Source organism: Solea senegalensis, linkage group LG7 (assembly GCF_019176455.1).
Source record: "Solea senegalensis isolate Sse05_10M linkage group LG7, IFAPA_SoseM_1, whole genome shotgun sequence".
NCBI lineage: Eukaryota > Metazoa > Chordata > Actinopteri > Pleuronectiformes > Soleidae > Solea > Solea senegalensis.
The window spans coordinates 21,299,829-21,323,720 of NC_058027.1; the positions used below are offsets into that span (position 1 = coordinate 21,299,829).

The following is a 23,892-nucleotide window of genomic DNA, read 5'->3' on the forward strand; positions in this document are numbered from 1 at the left end:
TGGCATTCTGTTTTTTTTAATATATTTGAATGTTTTATTTGTTGACTGTCACAATATAGACAGGACAAATGAGAGAGTACAAATAAATAATATTGTTTTTACTTTCACTTGCTCGTGTATGTAGATGATCGGCAGTCCTAAAACCCGGGTGTAGGCTCATTAACACCAACAGATGGAGAATCGTGGAGAACCGCTGGGATAAATTGTGGTCTACAGGAGATAGAGTGTCAGGGAAAATGTCCATTCAGTGTGTGTCGACTATAAAAAGACACCCGTCTTTTACCTGCTAATACTACATTCAATCAAGAATGCAGGTGTAGGTATTGGGACGGATCGTTGTCCTGTCTGGTTCAGTGTAATGTTTGTAAGGTATTAAACTTCTTATGAAATGTTAATCCATGTCGTTTTTCTGTCCAGCAAACTGTTTGAACTGTTAACCAGATAACTCAGTCGGCCCTCTTACAGTAACAAGTCATTATTATTATTAATAACAACATACAGTTGATTAGTTCAAATATATTCCGTTTAAAAAAAATCTCAAGAATGTCAACAGGAGAGTGATATGTACAGCATGTGTGTGTGTGTGTGTGGTCACATGTCAAGCAAAACAAAAAATTAAAAGTCCATTTGTATCATGACATAAAAACATCAAAATGGAGCCCGGCATCACAGTCCATCAGCAAATAGAAATGATAAAAACAAGAGTCAGGACCAGTCAGGACCAGTCAGGAGGATTCAGACATCTGTGGATCTGCTGCTTTTCAGATCACTGAAGAAAAACACATAAAAAGATGTCATGCACACTATAACGCAGAATAAGTCATTTGTAGTCTTTCAGATGTATTATATCATGTCTAAATAAGATTTTTTTCCAACTTTCAGAAGGAAAATTGTTGATATTTGATGTGAGCGGCTTGAAAAGCTTCCTGACTCGCCCAGCATAGAATCCTGGTTACTTCTGAAGCCTGGATCTTTAGTCATTCCAGGCCCTTGTGACTTACACAATGATCATATGTAAGAATAGGATTCTTATTTTTCACGTCATGATGTTCACAAAAAGACGTAGCTTGAACACTTTCTATGAAGCCTGTGTCTATAATGCCTTAAAACACAATATGCACATAATTAAGAAGCTATTATGAGCATTTTAGGTGAGTCATGTTTGGGCTGTTTGTCTTCTTTAACAATATTTGAAATGTGTTGTTAACAGCTGCATAGTTTCATAAATGGTCTAAAATGACTGTATCGGACTAATATCAGTAGTATCGGACACAAAAAGTGGAGTGAAGTCACTGTTAACTCACTAAAATGCATGGTTCATTTATTTCTGTGTGCTTTAAAGACACTTTAACGCATACTTTCACTTTTATTTCAATAATATCAAATGAATACCAGCTACTGCTCACTTACCGGAGCTCCTCCTTTAGCCGAGCCAGTTTGTCATGTAGACGCTCATTCTTCACCTGCATGGGATTGTTGGGGACGAACCACGCTGCTATAAACTTACACACCACCACCACGTGCTGCAAAACACACACACACACAACAATTTACGTGACGTCTTCAGATCAGACGAGCAGCACTGCTTCATCTAAGCCCGGCGTACGAACCTCAAACAGGATGACAAAGGCGAAGCGCACAGCCAGCACTACCCAAAACTGAGAGGTTAACGTGTAGTCCTCGTTACTCCTGTAGTCTCTGTAGCTGTACACACACGAGACACTTTGTGAGGTGCATCACATCTATGTGAATATTCTGTATGTTTGCTCAAGGCACAATCAGAGGTCGTCTTACCTGCACTGTGTAGCATTGAAGCCATTCTCTGTCCACATCTGTTCTTTAGTAAAGTCTTTTCGAACTGCTGGGTTACTCAAGAAAGCCGTGGAAAGGGTGTCTCTGATGTAGCCCTGCATGCAGCTGAAAAACACACACAAAACACCACGCGAGTCACAACACGGAGAACACGCGGCTGACGTATTTGTGAGAAGCTTGGCGCAGCTGAAACGTCACTGACTTTGTCTGAGAGATCCCAGATGCGCATGGGCCATAACGGTAGCGATAGACAAGGCGTGGAACGAAGTCTGACGACACGCCGATGACTAAACCGTTAGCGATCACCGCCAACACACCAATGGCTTCCAACACCTGTGTCCACACACCTGCAGAGAGAAGATCGTGAAGTGTCACACGGAAATATGTGCACAACCAATTGCGTTCTGTAAGGTTTTCGGGGCAGCAGAACTCAAATTGTATACAGCAGTGTGCTTCCTGAGTGCTTGTTGGTCATGTGTCATAAAGCTGAAGTGGGATGAGCAAACAATGACTAAGTTATGAGTAATGGAACCAAAGACATTCTAAACAGGATTCTAAACAGATACTGAGAACAGGACATTTTTCCCACATTGGTTAAACTGAATGAAGAATTTTGGTTATATGGCAGCTTAGTAAAGACCTGGATATAAAGTGTAAAGTCTGTTCATAATTTGAAATTTAAGACATAAATCCACAAAAAAAATGTCTACAACAACAGTTTTCAACCAAATGAATTCAAATTGTTTGGGTATGAAATTGTTAAACTGAATTACAGGAAGTTGCCAGAAACTGAACTCGAAGCTCTCATGTTTGATTTTCTTAACTACTACTGTCTTTGTTTGTATTTGTAATTTGTGTCATGGTTTAATAACTGCCCCACATTGTGGACAGTCAAGTTTAACCTGACCTACAGTAAGTGCCATAGTTGAGGAGTCAAGCTTATAAATGACTGGACCTGTTATCTATATCAGGGGACTCAAAATTAACCCATTCACGTACACACGTGTATGACTGTGTGTCACTCATTCACACCTTGAATGGTCAAAACACAAGAAAAGCACAATATAATGCTGCTCACCAATGTCGTTAGTCTTCCTGGGAACCAGCCGACGTTCAAGGCGAACCATCTTGATGGCATCGAGGCGGATCTCGAAGATGTTGTTGATCAGGGCCAGCAGGGGGGCGAGGGGGAACGCGGCCACAAATATGGTGGTGAAACTGAACTGGACCACTGGAGTGCACAGACAGCAGAGCGTGGACAAATGTTCTTAAAAACCAAATATGTTGTTTAATTCAGTCTCAAAAAATATTGTGACTCTATACAGAATGTATTCATTGTCCATAATTGGCTTTTACATCAAGGATGTGAGTGATACTGACAGATGTTTCGATTTAAATGAGTATTATTTCCCCTCACATACGAAAGAAATGTAAGATCCTTCTGAAACACTGTTGTCATCATCCATTATTTTTGGTCACTTGAAGGCATCATTTCAACTGTAAATTACTGTGGTGTCTTATTTGATCAGGTGGGAACACACGTGAAAGCAAATCCATCCTCAGGACACATTTAATCACGCCTTATCAGCTTACATCCTATGAGTTTCATGGTGAAATGAAAGCATTTTTACATTTTTACAGTGATGCATTTGTAGATACTGCTATAGTTTCATTTATTTTCTTCCGGTTTCTCCCTCCCTAGGAGTGTTTATACGCCCAATGCTCTTCCTGACACAATCTGGTGAAAGGTGTCAATAAAATGTCTAGTTTGTAGTCCAGGTTAGTCGTTACAATAATAGTTTTTAACAGTAATGTCCAGGTTTTCGTCCGGATTCTCTGTAAATAAACGGTATACCCTCATGACTTACCCATTTCCAGGAACTCATTGAAAAGGCTAAAGGCATTTGAGTCGGCCAGATGATAGTTTCGAATCCAGTCCTGGAGTTTGCAGATGTCACATGCGTCAACATTTCCCTGGGCATTACGACAGCCTTTCCTGTAACAGTGGCCACACTTCCTCTGCAGCTTCTTTACGGTTTTTCTTTTTAGACACGTCTTTAACCACCTGGAAAACACGTGAATGAGAGCCTGTTATGTTTACTCTGTGAAAGCACAGCGCTCGTACACATCAAAAACACCACACAAACACACTTACGGCACTGTGAATTCAAAGATGTTGTTGAGAGTCTGTTTGAGCACCATGATCACGGCCATCTGAATGAACAGGTCTGTTAAACAACCACTCGGGTGACACTGCAAGACACCGAACACATCAGAGACAAACATGATATGTATGATGGTTTTGAACATGTGATAGATACTGTAGATGTGTGATATATATCCTCACCTCCTCCAGTCTCCAGCGAGCGATACGCACATACTTTCCTGGATGGCCATTTATTCTGTGAGAGATGATCAATTTCACATCATAAATCTGAATTTAACATCTCAGTACAGGCTCCTACAGTGACAGATTTCACTTTTGAGTTCTGTGAACAATCCCCAGTGTGTTGTGAAGACTCAGTCAGTAACACAATCTCAAAAACAATAAAGATTCAGGATGATTCAGTTGATATTATTGAAGATAAAACAATAAGGTTATCGTCTTGTGCTAGTTCTACCTTTAAGTGTAATGGGAAACATAAGTGAATTTAAAAGTGTTAATGATAAAGTGTGGGGCGGAGCGTCCACAGAGACACAGTTGCAGAACGAGAATCAGTACCTGCCGAGGAAGAAGGCCACGTAGAAGAGTGAAGAGAAGAGAGTAAAGAACTGGAAGGTGAACATCTTAATTGTGAAGCTCCTCTCTGTGGAGGCAAATGAGTTTGTCTTCTCTGAAGACACACGCACACAGAAAAAAAAAACCATTAATATAAGTGAATAATCAGTACTGAATACTGAATAAAAAATCTAAATTGATTCTCACCTATGTGACAAAGCTTGAGGGCAACCCATCGATTCACCTACAGGTGAGAAACATACAGATGTATTTATTAATGTCATGTACTTTATTTATATAGTACCTTTATAACAACCTACAGTTGACTGTTGAAAGTGCTTTACAAAATAAAAGCATTAAAGACACACAGCAGCAGAACAAATTCATAGAACATTAAATCAAAGCATGAAAATGTCAAATAAAAACACACTAGAATAAAAAGTGAACTAAAAAGAATAAAAAAAATCATCACACTACTTGGTATTTAAAGCCATTCTGAATAAATATTACAACCATTTGGATCATTTGGACCATTACTCTTCATTTGTATAGTATAGCACAGTATTTTTCAGTTAATGCTGTTATTTCCAAAGTCATGTAACAGTAGAGACCATGTTCAGATAACGGATGCAGCAAACAAATGATTTTGCATTGTTTCTGTTCATGAAGACCAAATATTGGCAGAATAATAACACCAAAAGTTACACACTGGAGACTTTAACATCAAATGTATCTATCTTGTTCTGGTTCATCCACCGTTCATACACAGTTCATCCATAACCAAGTATGTGGAGAAAAATGTCTTTTATTAATGTTCTGAGGCTTAAACATTGGTATAGAAAACGTACCCGTGTCATGATCTGAATGGTAAGATAGTGCAGGACAGCTCCCAGCATCATGGCCACAGCGGAGGAGTGATCTTTGATGAACTCCGAGTTGGCCTCAGCCAACAAGGCAGCAGCCACAACTCGAAACACCACCAGAGAATGAGCAAGTCCAATGATAATCAACAGCTGGAACACACACGCACACAAACACGTGGACATGATGACTCTTGTTGCTACTGGGACCTCTACTTTGGTCGCTGTTGCATTCGAGTACCTGTCTGAGCTGCTGGACTTCCCTTCACTTCATGGTCTGCCAGCTGGGACACAATGAAAAACACATTATAGCCACTTAACAAAAAAGCTCACCTAATAAAAACATGTGCCTGATTAAGTCCACAATATCTTAAGAAAGATAGCACATAGGAGTTTGCCCAAGTGACATAAGTTGGCGTCACTTTGGTGAATCCAAAGCAGGTGTAGAGTTTATTAGGTGAGCTTTCTGTTTAGTGGCTAAACTCTGTTTTTTATTGTGACCCCCGTTAGCAGACATGTTTTTAGTGTGGGCAAGGTTCCATGTCTTGGGCAGATTTCTGCTCTGGCAGCTCATAGTGTGAAGACAGTCGTCACAAACTATGAGCACAGACTATGTGTTGTTCACTCAGTACTTCATACAACTAACTATTCCTTTGATATCATGAACAGCTCTTGCAAATGGGTGATTTAAATAAGGCAACTGCAAAACGATGCCTTTTTACCACATCTGACTTCTTGTTTAGACTCCAAAGCAGTTGTCCTTTGCTCTGTCCTTCAGTCGTGGCTGTCAAAGTATGTGTGTGTGTGTGTGCGCACGCGCGTGTGTGTGTGTGTGTGTCTTACCATAAGTGTGACCAGGATGAGGACCAGAGTGCTGCGCAGGTAGGAGTGTCTGAACTGTTTGGGCATACAGTATGGATCGTTGACTATTTCCATTATCAGTTCCTCCTGTTAACACAAAAAGATCAGGTCACACATGTACACGCAAAGATTCCTGTTATTGTCATCACTAAAGGCTTAGTAACAACAACAGTAAATATGGAGACGGCATTAAACCGAGTCTTTATAATATGGTAATTACGTATTTTGATCCCCAAACTTCCACTGATGGTAACTTTTTAGTTATTCTCATAACCCTGCTTTTAAGTGGATATTACTCATATCATGGTATATAATGGTATAACTGTAAATCTGTAAGTGTATGTGCTATTTGTCTGTAAACAAAAGATACAATATCATGTGTGCCAACATGGATACCTCTTCTTCACACCAGTCGTAGACCTTCCACTGAGAAACATGTCTGGCTCTATGTCTCTTCCACAACTCCAGGAACAGAGTAGCTAAAAACACACAAAGGAACACAGTATGATGCAGAGCAGTGACTCTCAAACTGGGGTTCATTTCACAGTTTGAGTACAGGACTGTGAAAAGTTTGGGAAATACTGATGTAGATCACAGACATACATATATGCAAACATGGCGACAGGTTGCTGCAGTGGATCTGGTTCTTTGTAGATAGTGTGTTCTGATGATTATATTGGACAACACATGAGAGGAGACAAGAAACTCACCCCAAATTGCCATAAACATAGCGAAAGCCACAGTGCCCTCGTTGTCAAATAGATGGCTGATCTGTGTGAACATAAACATATTACAGATATTACAGAACTGCGGGGATGGGATGATGCAATTACACTCTGTAAGTGTTTCATGACTTGTTTTACAAACAGCTTCTCTACACATGGGGTGGAGTCGATGTTCTCTTCAACCTGCTGCTGTGACCTCACTCTGTTGTGAAAGTATAGCAGCTCGCATTAACAGACAAGTGTGTCAGAATCAAGATGAGTTCACCTTAGCATAGGAGCAAGTGTCTGAGAGCTTCCACACTTTGCACTTAATATCATCACAGCGAGGACACATGATGATGCTGGAATTACACACTTCCTGACTGAGGACACACACAGAAACAAAAGAGTAAAAGATCAGAGGGATATCCCTGCAATGGGGTACTCGGGTCGCCAACTTCCTGATAATAGGATAATAAGGATCACAGTTATACTGGATACACGTACCACACAGTAAAAGATGCAATTTCCCTGTTTTACAGTAGTATTTCAATACAACAATACACAGAACTCGTAGTGAATCGGACGACCAATTAAAAGTGCCCATTTTCTGTTGGATAGTAATGAATGACAGATAGATGGAGAGGGCCTGACAGCAGGAGGATGACTTTATTTTCCCTTATACAACCTCATCAGTGGACTATCTGTAATTTCTCTGGCCCAGTTTTGCACTGACTTGAGTGTGTTCCGTATCTGTCCAATACGGAGCACATCTTTTATCTTTCAAATATGGACCAAATCTTTATTTTAGAGAACTGTTGGCAAGTGATGATTTCTCCTTGTGCCGCTTAAATCCAGCTTGAAATGTGGAAGCCCACCATTGACGGAAACATGACTGCCAGTGGGGACACAAGATAAAACTGATTGTAGCCACTTAGCAATAATTCTGCAGAGCCCGCCTACATTTGACAGTGCGCCCATTGTTAGGTGGCTAAAATTAGTTTCTCATGTGTACCTGGTCATGTTTATATTGAGAGCAAACATGCTTGTCTGTGCCAGCACAGTTCAGTTAGTGCCGCCTCCGTGCTCACCTCCAAAACCTGAACAATCACATTTTTAAATTCTGCACACCTTCAAAAACTGTTTTACAACGAGGAACGATTTGCCACCATATTATGACATTTATGCTGCTGACTCACATGAGGGGGTTGGTGTTGAAAAAGGCAAGTCCATACAGGAACACTACAACACCCAGCACAGCAGCTGGTACCAGCAGCTTGGTGTACCAACCTAGCCACAGGTAGTACAAGGCCACCTTCTCTCCAAAGTAACATCTGCAGGGGGTGGGGGGGTTAATGAAGAGAAAAAGCAAATACATCAAGACAACAGAGACTGTAATACCAGTCACTAACGCCTTTTTCATCTGATTAGCTCTTATTCAGAGGAGCTGAGGGACAGCTGGCAAACACAGGGATTCTCTCAGTCTTTCTGTCAGCTCTTTCAAACAATACGTCTTAAAGTGATATAAAGTAATCTGATCCAGGACGTCAAGCAAACACATTAGTGTTGTGTTACATTTCACATGAGAAATGTGTGCAACCAGTGTGCCTCGTTATGGTAATTCAGGTTTTTCTGATTGTGGGTACATAATGCTATGCCCTGCTGCTGTTAATGTGTATTTGTTTATATGTAAAAGCTACAAACGGTAGCTTTAGCGAGACCTGAATAACAGAAGTGTCTCTGGGATGAACAGTTTGCAGCTAGACATAGTGAGAGAACAACGTAATAACCCTATAACACAACTATAATAATTGTTATGGCAATTAAAACACAGCTGCAGGCTCAGGTACTGACTTGACTTCATTGACGGGTTGTCCTGTAAACAGGGCCGACCATCGAGCCCACTTCCTCTTCAGCACTTTCTGCTCTTTTCTCTGTGAATAAAGAAGAAGATATGTGTAGGTATAATTTGCCCATGTGTACCGTGTCTCTTTGGCACAAACAGACAGCCTCACGTTGGGGTACTGACACAATTGGTCAAAGATGGGGCTTACCTCGTGGAGGCAGAATATGGTTTCAAAAACGTCTTTCATCAGCAGTTCCTTCAAGTTCTCTGTGAGAAGGAAAAAAACAACGCGTCTATTCCTTCCAGCATCGTCACAGGCTTCATATCTGTGCCTTTTAAAAGTCAGAAAGTCTGCTGGTGTCATGTCATACAGAGCCATAGATGATGTCACACTCACCCCCTGTGTTGATGAATGTCTGATGAAGAATGAAATAGACAATCCTGATCCTTTGGAAACAATTAAAGACAAATGTCCACGTGGTTTGTATGAGTAATGTAGGAGAACTTTTTTGTCATGTTTTCAATCATGTTTTTCACCTAGAAATTGTATATTTTCTTCTATTTTCTTTCCTAAGGTCAAATGTCTCTCATCTAGTGGAATCCAGAGTTAACACTTAAGTTTTACTGTCTCACTTATACAGTATGATTGTTACCTGGTAGCCTGCGTGACAGTTCCCTTCACGTCTCCACACCAGTTGCAGGAGTCGGAGACTTTGAGAAGATATTGGTAGTGTTCGAAAATGTCTTTTGGAGCACGCACGCCAAAGAACACTTTGTCATCGTGAACAATCCTCTAACACAGACACACAACAACAACAACAAACAGAAGTGGGTTATCTTTGATTTTTGATACAGTCCTTTATCTGTCAGGTCAAAGGTTTTTGAAGGGACTTACAGTGATGGTTATGTTTTTCTTCTCAAGCTGGTGGAGGTAGGCTTTTTGTCTCTGACCTTTCTGGTCAGCGTCATCATCGTCCACCTTGTTGGCCACTAGTACATAGTCAAACGTTCTATGTGTGGACTGTTCAAACACAAAATAGTATGACTGAGCCACACAGGAGTATGCTTACAGATTGTTTGACAGCTCAAAATGACATTGTAGGAACTAATTGTCTGGAAATGACTCACTGGTCAATACTGAAATATCAATAAGCATTTGGACAAACGATACTTCTATCCATATTCACATTACACGTGTTATGGCCAGTGTCAGGTATATCTCACCATCGTACTATCTGAGGTAATGCATTGTTAACTTCATGAAAAACTTACAAATACAACATGATATAAACATGAGGTACAATGTGTTTGACAACAACAACAACAACAACAACAAGGGCTGATTGTGTTGACATTCATTTTCATCATCATCATTTTTGATTGGTTCAGCTCCACATTAATAACCACATTCCCTCTCAGTAAAAGTACATCCACCCATTGTTAAAACAAAGCAGAAGGATAATCTGATTAGGAGAAAACAGCTGGAGGACAGTGTGTGGTCAACTGAAGATGAGGGGAGACAAACTGGTGTTCGACGGGCCTGTTTCAGAAAGCAGGTTTAGTGAAAACTCTGAGTTAGTTAACCCTGAAATGAGGGAAACTCTGGTTTTTCGGTTTCACAAAGCCAGCTCGGCACGGCACGGCACAGTTTAGGTTGTATCTCCACTACAGTAAAAAAAAAAAAAAGTAGCCTACATACTCAACACATCCATTATGACAAGCCTGTACATCTACTTGGCTTAAGTCACCACATATCAAATCCAACCTCCACACACACATCACATCTGAATCAAATCAATCAAAAAAACAATATTTTGTTTTATCCGTTTGATCCATATTCTCAGACCAGACAGTCTGTGTCTGGTCAGGTTACAGCTGAATAAATATCAAATCAAATGTAACATATGGTAGTACTGCAGCATTTATCATCATTAATGAAGTCTGGTAAATGATGAATGAGTGGACTACACTGTATAAAATGTAATAGTGTTCATTTATTGACTCGTCTCTTCTCTCCTGCTTTTTGAACATAAATGTCATGGTCATTGGCATGTGTTAATATTTCTGCTCTACTGGATTAAAATGGAGGCTGTGGTCTTCGTTTACCCGTTGCCATGGTGAATCGTAGTATCAGAGCTCCATTGATGATGGCTTTTTTTCATTCCCAATGCACACGCTTAACTCAGAGTTGATTGAACTAACGCTGATCAGCTGTTCTGAAAAGGAAAACTCAGAGTTTGAGGTCACTGTGAGGTCACTGTGTTTACAATCCACAGCCTGTGCTCCGGTTATCTCTGGTCAGTCTAGTTTTCAGTTTGTTTGCAGTTGCTAGGATCTGTCCACTGTCTTACTACGGTGTTGAGAGTCTGCCCACAGCCTGTTTTCAGTTTTGCCTCAGTCCATCTTTAAATATCTCAGTGAGTGATGCATGAAAAGTTCAGATGAAAAGACAGAGAGACGATGAGTGGATTCTTACCGTGGGAGGGAGTAAATGCTCAGTTCCATCTTTTTGTCTCTCCCAGAGTTCATAGTCGTCCTATAACACACAGATAAAATATGTATCACAACTTTTGTTTTGACATCACACTGTGTGACCTCATAGCAGAAATGGTCAGTGTTAACAAAGTGCTTTTGCCTCTTTTACATTAGTTCTTGCCACTCACTCACACACATTTGTCTATCACACACCATTCAAACACTGTTGACACAGCTGCCGGGAACAATTTTGCTGTAAGTGCCTAAGGACACATCTGTATGCAAGCAAGTGAAAGGGCATTCTGTAAAACCTTAAATGTCCCTTTACATTAACACACTGTTGTGACTCATGCAAACACACTTTTTCACAGTTTAAATGCAGGTCTAAACTTGTCCAACACACTCCTCACATCATTAGTGCTGTTCTTATACCATGTGCTCTCCTGCTGCTTTGCTCTGACCACATTGAAAACAGTTTACTGCTGCGTGCCTTTTACGACAGAGACATGTCTTGAGATAAGATAAGTTTCTATTCTGGGGACACAATGAAATATTAAACTAGATCAGAGGTAGATACCGGAGAGAACCTTTGACATGGGCGTGACTTGACTGCTCTCAGTGATGGAACTGGTTTCTCTTCTGACCTACTGAGCCCAGCGTCACACAGAAAAGCAGAGTCGTCCACAACATGATCTGGCCTGCAAAATAACTACCAGGCCTAGTATTAGTATGTGTCCTGAGTGATCTTATCACATGTGGACAGCTCCAAGTTCGGATGTGTGAATGCACCGACATGTAAATGTGTCCTGAGATCCACACTGGGAGGTGGTCTGAGACACACATTCTTTGACATTTTCCGTCCTGAGGACACATTGAACAACTTGCTCAGCTGACGTCCTCTGACCTGCTGCTTTTTTTTACACTTGTCACGGCTCATTCATTGATTTAATTGTAGCCATTTCCACACTATGAAAACTAGTCAACACTATTTTTTAATGACAGTATGAGCAGTGCTTTGATTCACTCAGCTCCTCCTGACTCTTTTCTGTGTCTAACCATCACACACATAGATTCACACACACACACGTTTGTTCTTCATTCATAGTGAGGACCCTCATTCTGCAGACATAATGCATTCATTAACCCCTTACCCTAACCTTACCATCACAACTAAAGTGTCTAACCTAAACCCAATTCTAACCGTAACCCTAAAATCAGGGCTTAAAGCCCTTTAAAGATGTGAAGACCAGCCAAAATGTCTTCACTCCATACATTTACACTATTTCTGGTCCTCACAGAGCGATGAATACAAGAACACACACACACATGCAAACATATTAATACAGACTCCTTAAGACTAATTAAGAATAATTTCCTCACAAACAAATACGACATACATGTGTATTTGCATCCAATGCCCACTCTTGTTTGCTTATACTGTTAATATGAAAATAAACACAAAGATTTCTAAGATATTTTTTAAAGGCATGAGACCAGCTGGAAACAAGGCTGAACAATGAATCATTTTCAAATCAAAATTGCGATTGAGACACAAGATCTCTTCTTTAAATATTCTTAAATCATTCGGCTCTAGGAAGCAACACTTAAGATTTACACTGTGATGAGGAAGAAGAGAAAAGTCATCAGACGAGGGATGATGTGTTTTTGAACATGTTGAAGTCAGGTTCACAGATAGCTGTAAGTCATTGATGAGGTTCACACCCATTCACACACATCCTCATGTACGCCTCACTAGTGGAACTGACTAATAATCAATAATAGAAATATCCAAACTGCCCGATGGCCAAAGTGCAACATCTAAGCTGCAGCACCTGCACTTTCTAAGTATGGCTGAATTATTTGAGTAAAATATTTCGTTTCATTTGTCTGACATATATTGTGATTGCAATTCGATTTGTATACATTTTAAAGTCAAGCTTCAGTTAGTGCTGCTGCGTATAGATATAAAATAAAAAATAAATGATCTACTATACTGAAAACATAATAGTCTGAAACATGTTGCTCTATAAAAACAATGGCACAGAACCCAGAACAATCAAAACTCGAATGACTCAATCGCAGCCTTTGAGATTTACTAATGGCGTCATTTTAAAGTATTGTTTCGATGTGTAAACAATTAACTGCTCAGCCCTTTTTCTTGGTAAAGACAAATGTGTCACAGCGGCGTACAGTTATAAACAAAAGCACTGTGGTGTCACAGACATGTCCCGCCCCAGAAACCATACTCCCCAAACGCAATGGAACATGCTCTTTAATTACACAACAAATCTACAGTTGCATCATCGTGAATTTTTACATTTTTTTGAGTAAAAAAATTGTACTCGAATAATCGTCGTTGTTTCTAGTAAATACTAATCTCAGTATTGACTACATGAACATGTTTACCAGACTTAAAACGGACAACGTCCCCAAATGTCTTGTTTTGTTCACAAACAAAGAAACCAGAAGGTAGTCACATTTCTCCTCACAATCTGCTAGGGCTGAACAATTAATCGCAATTTTATGGAAATCACAATATGGCAAACTGCAATTTTCAAATCGCAGGAGGCACAATATTTGACACACATCTAAACTACCATTTTAGATTAATGATTGTCTTACCTTATACACATCTTATTCTTCAGACTGAAGGGGACATGTTTGTTTCTCACACTAATATCTCACAGTAATCATTTTAAATGTGCTTTTTTGAATGAAAACGAGAATAATGATGTAAAAATGACCATATCCACTGATATTCCTGTCAAAATAATCGCAATTAGATTTGTATTCAAAATCGTTCAGCCCTACAATCTGCACACTCTTCCAACATACAGACTGGAAAACAGCCTCTTCCAAAAGCTCTTAAAGTGACGTTGAAACAATTACTCGATTAATTGAGAAAATAATCGAAGGATGAATCGATTATCTTATCGTTAGTTGCCGCTCTAAAACACAGTTTTACATCTCACCAGGACAAGTGCTATGAAAAAGAGTTGTTGTAGTAGCGATGACATAAACATGCAACAACAATTTATTTATTAATATTAAATGAATCACTATATAACTGTTGAGATATTCACTGAGCTTTTGATTCAAGCTTCTTACAAAGGTTGTTTGTAAAGGAGCTAAATCTCCCACTTTACTGTGCGTGTTCTGTGTTTAAATCCCCACATGTTGGGACATGTAGAATTACTGCGTTACACTGGTTTCAGGGGATATTTTGTGTTGTGTTTACATGTTGTCAGTGTTGTTCAAGAGCCACACACATCTCAACCTCCAAGGACCATTTCAATTTCAACAAACTAAGACTTTCTGACTGAGACGAACATGTAAACATGAGTGTGTTTACCTGGGGGGTCGTGAAGAACATGTCGGTACGCCGTTTTTTCCCACACTTTCAGTCACAGAAGAAAAGCAAATAACTCCAGCAGCGTGGTGGCGACCCACGCGGGGTTCTTCATGGGGCTGTGTCCTTACCACGAACACTTAAAGCTTCATCACGACACTCGTCCACTTTATCAACACCAGACCATTTCCATATTAAACACTGAGCTCATCAACATCAACCTGCTCGCTTCCGCATACCGACAGGTGAGCGCGCGACTCATGGCTGCGTTCCCTGTGTGAACAGGTAAAGTAAATGACGTCATCGTTCGCCGAGAAGGGCCACTTTCATGGTGCGTTCACAGCCCACGGGGAAGATGAAAACTTCTTCTTTGCACAGTACATGCTGTGGTGCTCAAACTTTTTACACCAAGTACCACCTCAGAAAATATTGAGCTCTTGAAGTAACACATCTATCACCAAAGTTAAAACACAGCAGTGTGACGAATATGCCAGAATATATGAATAAGCTTGAGTAAAACCAAAAGAATAATGCAATACACCTAAACCTGCTTAAGTGTGATGTGATGTGTGTCTGTTTCTGCAGTTTTTGCTCAACAAAGACTGCTCATTAACCAAAGACAAAGAGCTTGTGATGCACCAGATTGCTCGGTTCTCAGTTTCTCCGAGAGTAGGAGAGGTATATAATGTGGCTGGTTTCTGTGGGCAGATTAAATGTGCAAGCTATTCAGTTGAGTATCAGGCTATTGGGATGAAGGATGTTGTGAGGATGAAATAAGGGAAAATGTGCTTTTAGAATGTCAGAGGACCAAAGTTTACATTTATGGAGAGATGCTATGAAGTGGTCTTATCTTAGGGTTTATTTTGGTGGTGACATTATTAAAATTGCATTATTAAAAATGCATGTGAACCAGGGTGAACCCTGAAATGTTTAGTACATGCATTCACTGAGAGGATTATTCTATTTATTTAGATGTGGAGTATAACCTGAACCTGCTCAGTAGTTGAATAATTAAAAAATAAATCTACTTCCAAAGACAAACTGTATTTTACAAGTTGATTTACAAGATTAAACAATAACAAACAAAGAAACAAAGGGTTGTCTTCTTTCATCTGTCTATATGACAGCACAAGTTCAAGGCATCTTCATTATTTTTTATTATGTGGTACAGACAGTCCACACTGTTGGGAGACAGACGAGCAGACGTCAGTATTTACAGACGACAGGAGCCCATATCACCTTCTGAGGTCACCATGCAAAGCTCCCTTTATAAAAGCAGCAGTGCAGTAACTGAACAGTGTGGCCATGCAAATACTGTTAAGTCCTATGCAAACTACAGACCACATGCAAATGCAAACTATAGACTGATAAATGCTTAAATAAATAAAAGCTGCTACTCGACAACAGACATCTGAATACTGACTTTAAGTTTTCATGATGAGGTAAAACACATTCTGTGAGTACAAATGCACACAGACATAATTTATTTCTGTTTCCTGTTTGCAATGAACATGTGATGTTGTTGTTTTTTTAAACAGTCTGACTGGACTGACTGTTTGGGAACGTTTGTCTCCTCGAGCAGTCACATGCCCCGCTCATACTGCATCTATTTAGCCAGAATTTAAACAAGATGAGAAGAAAATGCTCATAACTGCACTCAGCTTGAGAGTAGATGTTGTTGTTGTTTTTAGGGCTGAAACAATTACTCGATTAATAAATTATTAATCTAGTATTGAATTAATCCTCAACTATTCTGATTTTCAGATTCTTAAATGTGAATATTTTTGGTTTCTTTGCTCCATGTAACAAAGAAATCATTATATTTTGGTTTACTAATGACAATCAGTTGAACTACAAGAACAAAAACTAATTTTTACTCAAGTGAGGCATTTTGCGAACCGTCCTGTCGATACCTGAACGCACCATGGAGCTGTTGAAACTGGTTCTGAATTCTCATTGGTTCAGGCGTCTGTAATCGTCATAGAAAGGCGGGACATCTTGCGATTGTCGTGTTGTGATTGGTCGCGGCCGAGCAGACCGGGAATATTTTGAAAGTAGTAATAGGGTGTGTGCTGCTGTTTCGGTTGTGTTTGTGTCACTTGGCTCTAATGCTTCTGAAGATCTATTGTTAATATCTCTAAACACGCATTTTTTTTTAAAAAAAATAAAAACTCTTCATGGAGCAGGAATCTCTGGAAAGCACGCCGGGGGGAAGGACAGAGTCTGTAAACTCGATGATATCGGACTCGGACGCGCTGGTGGCAGATGTGTCGTCGTTCGTTAACGTTGAGCTCGACGACGAGGAAAACAATAATAACGGCATACACGCACATGATCGTTATGTCCCAGCCATAACTCAAGGTATGTGTCAAGGTAGAAGGTATTTACTGTTAAATGTGTTACATGTGTGGCTTAGGTTCACCAGTTAGCCAACAGTTAGCCCCACTGCTTTGAGTAAATGCATCCAAATATTCAGTTCAACCCTCAGTGTACTACCCTCTTAAGTCACTAGGGACAAAAATGTCCACTTCCAAAAAACTGCTATGAAAACTGTCACATCTACTGTTTGTCAATCCACACCCTTTAAGAGGATACGTGCACATCAAATATGCATAAATACAGGCCGATGGAAACACACCAGTTGAGCTGATCTGTGATTATGTGGTTTAGGTGAAGTCTTTCTTGTTTTTTGGCCAACAGCTCTTTTTCAAAATGATGAGGAGGATGAAGATGGGAGTAGTGAAAGTGATGAAGATGACGACAGTGGCACAGACAACTTCAACAGTGACAAGTCAGGGACGAAGCTGCAGCGACGTGAGCATCATGCAGGAGAGACTTCAAGTCTTCCTGGTACATTTCAGACGAGCCACCTGCTGTTCTATGAGAGGTTCAAGGCATATCAGGACTACATGCTTGGTACCAGCACACACACAGTCATGCAGTCTTACTCCAGTGCAGAATTGTGGTAATACCTGGTTTACCTGGTCATTAGACTGCTGCTCTCAATGTACGTTTGTATATTTGTTTGTAGGAGACTGTAAGCCTTCTGAGGTAAAGGCCTTCATATCAGACTACCTGGAGAAGGTGGTGGAGCCGTGTGATTGGCTCGCTCTGTGGTCTACTGATGTCTTTGATGTTCTGGTGGAGGTAAGAGAAAACCCCTGTTCCACACACAAACACTCACTTACATCTAGCTTTTAAATTGAATTCCTTTCAGTCCTGGCTGGATCTAATATGGGGTACTAAAAACAGAGTTGACTACTAAATATCAGTTGAGTATCAGGCTATTATTAGGCCATCTATTGGCACATGATAACGTTTGCTGAATTTGGGTTTTGCTGATTATCCTGGTGAAATAAAGGTAAAAAAACCCAGCAAACTTTACAATCAAAAATATGAATGGTTCATGACCGAATACTAGAATGCTTTTACTTTGAAACAAAGTTTTCAAAGTGCTTTTACTTTGAAACAACGCTTTTTTCTGTGTCTACTTTCCATATGACAGATGTAGACATTGAGGTTGTGGGAGATAATTGTGTGTTTTGCTGTAAACTGCACACAGCTTGCTGGAAAAAAACGGTGTGCAAGCTCTGTTCTCACAAAGAGAAGCACGGTTCACTTCACACACTTCTAATCTGATAACATACATGGGTGCCTAAATGAAAAGCAAAACATTCCAAGATGCAGAAAAGTTTGTCATCATAAAGGCAATCACAGTCAATTACGCATGGTATGAGCGCTAATGATGCGGTGATGTTGGTGATTTCAGGTGTGTGATCTGGATCTAAAGAATCTGAAGGCATGTGTGAAGACAGTGCTGCCACTACAGTGTGACACTAGAGGCTGTGACCTCACTGAAGAGGCCATGAACTCTGTGCTAGAAGCCAACCAGCACAAAGTGTCACTGCAGGAGCTGCAGGTAGTCTACGACGAGTCTGGGGAAGTTGATCAGACCGCCCTCGCTCTGGAGCACCTCAGGTGGGACTGCTGAACTGGTGCTCTACCTGGAGTTCACTTGTTGGTGTCATTGGTTGATTTGATTTTGCCCTCTCTTCACTTCGTTCTGCAGCTTTTTCTTTAGTCACATCTGGAGGCAGTGGGATGAGGAAGATGAAGACGATGACTTTGACTACTTTGTTCGTTGTGTCGAGCCTCGCCTCAGACTGTAAGTACACCCTCAGTTTTTATGTTGGTCTTGTAATGAGAAATGTTTTTTCATTCCCTTGAATCCTATTTGAAAATGTGCTTTCGCAGCTACTACGACATCCTAGAAGACCGAGTTCCAACAGGCCTGGTGGCAGAATACCAATCATTATTGGAGAAATGCTCTCAGTGCTTCCAGCTGTTCTCTGCACTCCGTAGTGGCCTTAGCACTGACTCTGACTCCGAGCTGGACAACGTGTCCATGGTGGAGGGTCTAAAGCTCTACGACCAGCTGGAGAGATTTAAACGTAAACTGCACATCATTGAGAACCCCCTATTGAGGTAAACGATTTGTGTGTCTAAACTCCAGCTCTCATTTCCCCTACATCGTTACCACTTTTGCCACTTTGGCTCTCTCATCCAACTTTTAACACAACATGGATGTTGTCCTCCATCAACTTCTGTCCAGGTATGTGCTGGGCTACAAAGGTAATGCCAGGCAGCAGTGTGTGCAGAGTCGTGGACTCAGAACCACTGGTGTGAAGGTGGTTCATGTCGTCACATCTTCCTGCAGCACCATCCAGCTTCAGTCCCTCCTCAATACCAGACTACTGCCTCTGTGCTCCAATGGGGAAACAGAGATACAGGTGAGAAGTAAAACTAAACAAAAAACACACACTTATAAAGTTGTTTTTGTTGAGTTAGGTCATGATCCTAAGGTTGAGATGTGTGGGCCACAGCACCAGATAAAAAAAACTGATTTTAGCCACTTTATAAAAGGCTCAATGTGAAAAAGTACTATTTTTTGACATCATTTAAGGTCAGCACAGTCAGATGTTGTGTACACCCATACTGCAACCCTAAGCATTGATGGGAATTCTAAAGTCTTTCCCAAAGGTGCCACCAGGGGGAAGCAAACAAGTCAAGTCAATTGTATTTATATAGCCCAACATCACAAACACAATTTGCGACCCTAATCCACAAAAAACCTTTATAACCCTTGCAGATTACAAACAAACCATCACATTTACAACCAGTGGAAACGTATAGAATATGGTCCACTTACTATGAACAGTGTCTGTTAATATGAGCCCTCGGACTCACTGACCGTCAGTAACCTGCGTGTTGTGTGTGTTTAGTTTCACAGAGAGCCAGTATCAGCAGTGGACTCGTGTCATCAAGGTGACGTGGTTCTTGTTCTCCCAGGAATCTACAGTGTCAATAGCACCATCTTCATACCAGACTCCATCACAGTAGAAGGTATAATTATTTATATATATATATATATATATGTATATGTATATATATATGTATATATATATGTATATATATATATATTATATATATATATTATATATATATATATATATATATATTATATATATTATATATATATTATATATATATATATTATATATATATATATATATATATTATATATGTATATATATTATATAATATATATTATAGGGTTGTATATATATATGTATATGTATATATATATATGTATATGTATATATATACACACACACATTTAGTTAAAACAATAATTACTGCAAACTGACTTTTTTTGTTTTCCGTGTTGAATGTTTTGCAGGCTTTGGTTTTCCCGATGACGTGGTGATTGAGAAGAAAAACAAGGGGGACTCATTTGTCGAATCCACGGGAGCTGATGTCAAACTGTCCAACATCAAGTTTATCCAGCATGATGCTATTGAAGGCATTCTTTGTGAGTACAGACTCCTGGGTCCTCACTATAAAAATGTAACAAACTTTCAGCCTTAACTGTGCCTTCACACCAGATGTGAGGCTTTACTCGTGTATGTGCAAATAGACATAACCCACGACTGCTCACCTGGAGCTAATACAAGAGCTAACCAGCAAACAACAGCACAACCAATGTGCAGCTTTTGACCCTAGGTACTCCAGTAATATCCTCATAGCTATTGAATGTATGAATAAAAATCAATATGGTGATAAAATATACTTTACTCACCATGTCAGACACTTGTGGATCAGCAGGAGCAGACAGAGTGAGCTGGTGGTTACCAACTCTGGGTTAAAGTAACATCACTTTCTAGAAGAGGAAAAACTCTTTTCACTATGGGAGACACTCATTTCACAGTTTTGTGAGTGTTCATGTTGTGTTATATGTGTTCAAAAATGACTATGTTAACGTGACTCTACTGTTTGATGATTGTCAGGTGTCCGCCAGGGAACTCTGAACATGGAGAACTGTGTGCTGCAGTGCGAGACCACCGGAGTCATCGTCCGGACATCGGCCTGTTTAAACATGAACATGTGCGACCTGTACGGATCCAAGGTGACTGCTGTTAGAATCTAGTTTATCTCTAGTCAAAGCCATTTCACAGACGAGACCGTTTCTAAGGCCCCGGTCAGACCTTGTTTAGGTTTTTAACGTGTGGTTGTATTGCTGTGTGTTCTGTGCAGGGGGCTGGTGTGGAGATTTACCCCGGCAGCGTTTGCAGTCTGATCAGCAACGGCATCCATCACTGCAAGGATGGGGTCCTAATCAAGGTGGGAGGAGATTTAAATCAAACGCTGTCCTCGATTACGTCACAACACTTTCTTTTGCATTTATACTGAGGAGCGGAAAGACAAACGCAGACAACATGACAGTACAGTGTCACACAGCAAATGCTCACATACTCATAAAGTCCTCTTCATTGTGTCCAGGACTTTGCAGACGAGCTCGATGTGATGCCGTCCATCACCATGGAGAACAATGTGATCCACAACAATGAGGGCTATGGAGTGATTGTGGTGAAGCCCAACACAGGGCAACAAGAGAAGGTTCCTGTGGACGGAAGTGAAGGTAGGCACTGTCACGTTGTAAAACTAAAGGGATAGTTCAAGTTTTCTTAAAGTGTGGATGTAGAAGACACTGACACATAGTAGGGCTGCTCGATTATGGAAAACATAATCACGATTATTTGGGCCAAAATTGAAATCCCGATTATTTCAAACGATTACTCGTCAGCAAGGAGAAGTAGCTACTGGCTGTCCTAGAAGTCGCTAAATTACTTCTAATTGTAATGGACGCTGTAATAACGACAGACAGACTGTAATGCGATTTTCCCCGATAGTTTCTTTGCATTGTGCTTGGGAGGGTGCATTATAATTCATATCAGAATTATTCACATGTTCATCCCGTCAGACAGAGTCTCCAAAAGTCTCTAATAACATAAAAAAAAGTTGCTAGATTTGTCGCTCATTGGATTTTCTGAAAAAGTCACAAGTGATCTGAATACTCGCTAAATATAGAGACAAAATCGCTAAGCTGGCAACACTTTTTGATGGACGATGAGCGGGACAGGAAGTCCGACACATTAAAAGCGTTTAGTTTTTGTAATCATTTGGGGCCTTAATTGTTTCTGAAACACAAGTTTCTAAGTTTTAATTGCTCCGCCCTAACACACAGTCTTCCTCTGACTTTCCCAGAACAACCTGCAAAAGACTCCACTGGAGGCGCAGCTGAAGATGAAGAGCTGGGAGGAGATTCTGTCCCTGTCAGTGTTGCCACCACATCATCATCATCATCAATGAGCCCAACCTCCAGCTCTGCAGCTGCTGAGTCAAAGTCGACAGAGAACAACAACAACAGCAGTGGCAGCAGCACAGAAGGAGACGTGGCCTCCACCTCGGGCAGGAAGTGGCAGATAAGTCGTCAGCTGAGCAGAAACAAAGAGACCTGCAGCCGAGCCGTCCAGGATCTGACGGACCACGAGATCTTCATCTCTGTTCAAGGAAATCAGTTCAAGCGCAACGGCATGGGTGACTTTGGCACCTTTTACTACTGAAGACAATATTTTAACATCAACAGTTTTCTGCCTAGTTATGATTTCCTTACAGCTTCGTATTTTAACTGATTACCTGGGACATGTAATGCATTCTGCTGCTTCACATCACAGATGGATGATGCGTCTGTTTGTAGCTGCGGCACTGAATTGAACTTTTATCTTATTTATTTCTCTGGGCTTTTTTTTTGTTTTTTTTTTTAAAAAAAGAAAGAAATAATGCATAATGCATACATAGATGGAAATCTGGTGACTTTTGGTGGTATGACTAAAATTCTACTAAATGTGATATCAAAGGTCGTGGCACTTGCACACTTATAATTTAGTTTTACCACAAGTTAAATGTGATTTTGCACATGGTGCCTTAAGGTTTGGTTTTTTTAGGTTTCATTGTTTGTGTTTTAAGTCTGGAGGTCGTTGTGCTCTGAAAGTTAGACATCTGATGAAAATGAAAGTGGATATTTTAGATTTAGACTGAGAATAGGGACGAGGTGGCCTTCAGGTTGTGGAAATGTTAAAAGGATCGTTCAGGTTTTGGAGGTGGTGTTTGAATGGAGTTCATAGTATTTGCCGCCTGAGATGTCACCATCTGTTGCTGCAAAGGCACATTCACTCTCACAAAAATAAGAAAAACTAATTTTAATCACTTGATGAAAGGCTTACAAAATAAAATCTACAATATCTTATGTATTTGAAAGTTTGTGTCACTTTGATAAATAGGGAGGAAGGATTTCCAACACAGAACTCTTAATACGCATGAATTTACACACGGAGGCGTCAGTAGATCGTGTCCCTCTGAGCTAAAATCACTGATTTTCTGTATGGACTTTGGTGCAGGAAAGCAGTTAACACAGCTACCAAGATATTGTAGACTTAAACTGGGGTAGATTTTATAAAGGCAGCACTAATTCATGTGGCCAATGTCTGTTTTACCTCATGTCAAGTGTCCATGTCCCAGGCTGGTTCCAATCCAGGCGGCTCGCCAGGGGCTGACTATGTGTCTGTACCGGACAAGTATGGGTAACCAGTCTGTAAAGGGGGACATTTATTCTATACATTGTTTAAACCAACTCGGAAAATGTCTTAGTTCTGACTTAATTTGCTTCACAAACTCAAATAAAAATGTTTGGAAAAAACAACAAAGTGACTCTTAAATTTTCCAGCCACATTAATCATGCAGGTAAGAGCAATGGGTTATTAGATGAACTTTCTTTGTGTTACATGGCATTAATTGCTAGTATACTGCTGCCTCATCTGGTAACTTTGTGGTACTTGAGTAAACCCAGACAAAGGACTTCAAACACA

At 40.3% G+C, this 23,892-nt stretch overlaps 2 protein-coding genes and 1 long non-coding RNA gene across 3 annotated transcripts; 1 reads left to right on the forward strand and 2 right to left on the reverse strand.

Annotated features, from left to right (window-relative positions):
• Positions 1-14,898, reverse strand: LOC122772231 (anoctamin-9-like). The gene is made up of 24 exons (XM_044030038.1): positions 14,630-14,898; positions 11,279-11,338; positions 9,698-9,823; positions 9,456-9,595; positions 9,200-9,249; positions 9,011-9,069; positions 8,811-8,890; positions 8,156-8,290; positions 7,243-7,339; positions 6,963-7,023; positions 6,649-6,731; positions 6,235-6,339; positions 5,380-5,544; positions 4,739-4,775; positions 4,535-4,646; positions 4,160-4,214; positions 3,968-4,065; positions 3,681-3,877; positions 2,891-3,043; positions 2,015-2,159; positions 1,795-1,917; positions 1,611-1,704; positions 1,411-1,523; positions 1-769 (listed from the first exon to the last, which is right to left on the reverse strand). Exons 1-24 carry the CDS (start codon positions 14,648-14,650, stop codon positions 736-738), a joined length of 2,343 nt encoding a protein of 780 aa, XP_043885973.1. The 5' UTR covers positions 14,651-14,898; the 3' UTR covers positions 1-735.
• Positions 14,899-16,673: 1,775 nt separating this feature from the next.
• Positions 16,674-23,726, forward strand: shcbp1 (SHC SH2-domain binding protein 1). The gene is made up of 13 exons (XM_044029453.1): positions 16,674-16,987; positions 17,327-17,542; positions 17,658-17,773; positions 18,396-18,604; positions 18,696-18,791; positions 18,881-19,111; positions 19,239-19,416; positions 19,909-20,029; positions 20,367-20,498; positions 20,974-21,092; positions 21,221-21,307; positions 21,467-21,605; positions 22,232-23,726. The coding sequence occupies exons 1-13, from the start codon at positions 16,804-16,806 to the stop codon at positions 22,588-22,590; spliced, it is 2,187 nt and encodes a 728-aa protein (XP_043885388.1). The 5' UTR covers positions 16,674-16,803; the 3' UTR covers positions 22,591-23,726.
• Positions 19,327-21,024, reverse strand: LOC122771889. Its single transcript, XR_006360712.1, has 3 exons — positions 20,957-21,024; positions 20,766-20,846; positions 19,327-19,386 (listed from the first exon to the last, which is right to left on the reverse strand). It is a non-coding gene; the product is annotated as an uncharacterized LOC122771889 (long non-coding RNA).
• Positions 23,727-23,892: the final 166 nt, after the last annotated feature.

Excerpts from the sequence above, each read along its gene's own strand:
- LOC122772231 (XM_044030038.1), bottom strand. The coding sequence starts at position 14,650 with ATGTTCTTCACGACCCCCCAG. Across the intron at positions 8,891-9,010 it reads CCATATTCTGCCTCCACGAG|AGAAAAGAGCAGAAAGTGCT; the intron begins GTAAGCCCCATC and ends CTTTATTCACAG. Across the intron at positions 4,215-4,534 it reads GTGGCCTTCTTCCTCGGCAG|AATAAATGGCCATCCAGGAA; the intron begins GTACTGATTCTC and ends CATCTCTCACAG.
- shcbp1 (XM_044029453.1), top strand. The coding sequence starts at position 16,804 with ATGGAGCAGGAATCTCTGGAAAGCACGCCGGGGGGAAGGACAGAGTCT. Across the intron at positions 16,988-17,326 it reads TGTCCCAGCCATAACTCAAG|CTCTTTTTCAAAATGATGAG; the intron begins GTATGTGTCAAG and ends TTTGGCCAACAG. Across the intron at positions 19,112-19,238 it reads ATTGAGAACCCCCTATTGAG|GTATGTGCTGGGCTACAAAG; the intron begins GTAAACGATTTG and ends ACTTCTGTCCAG.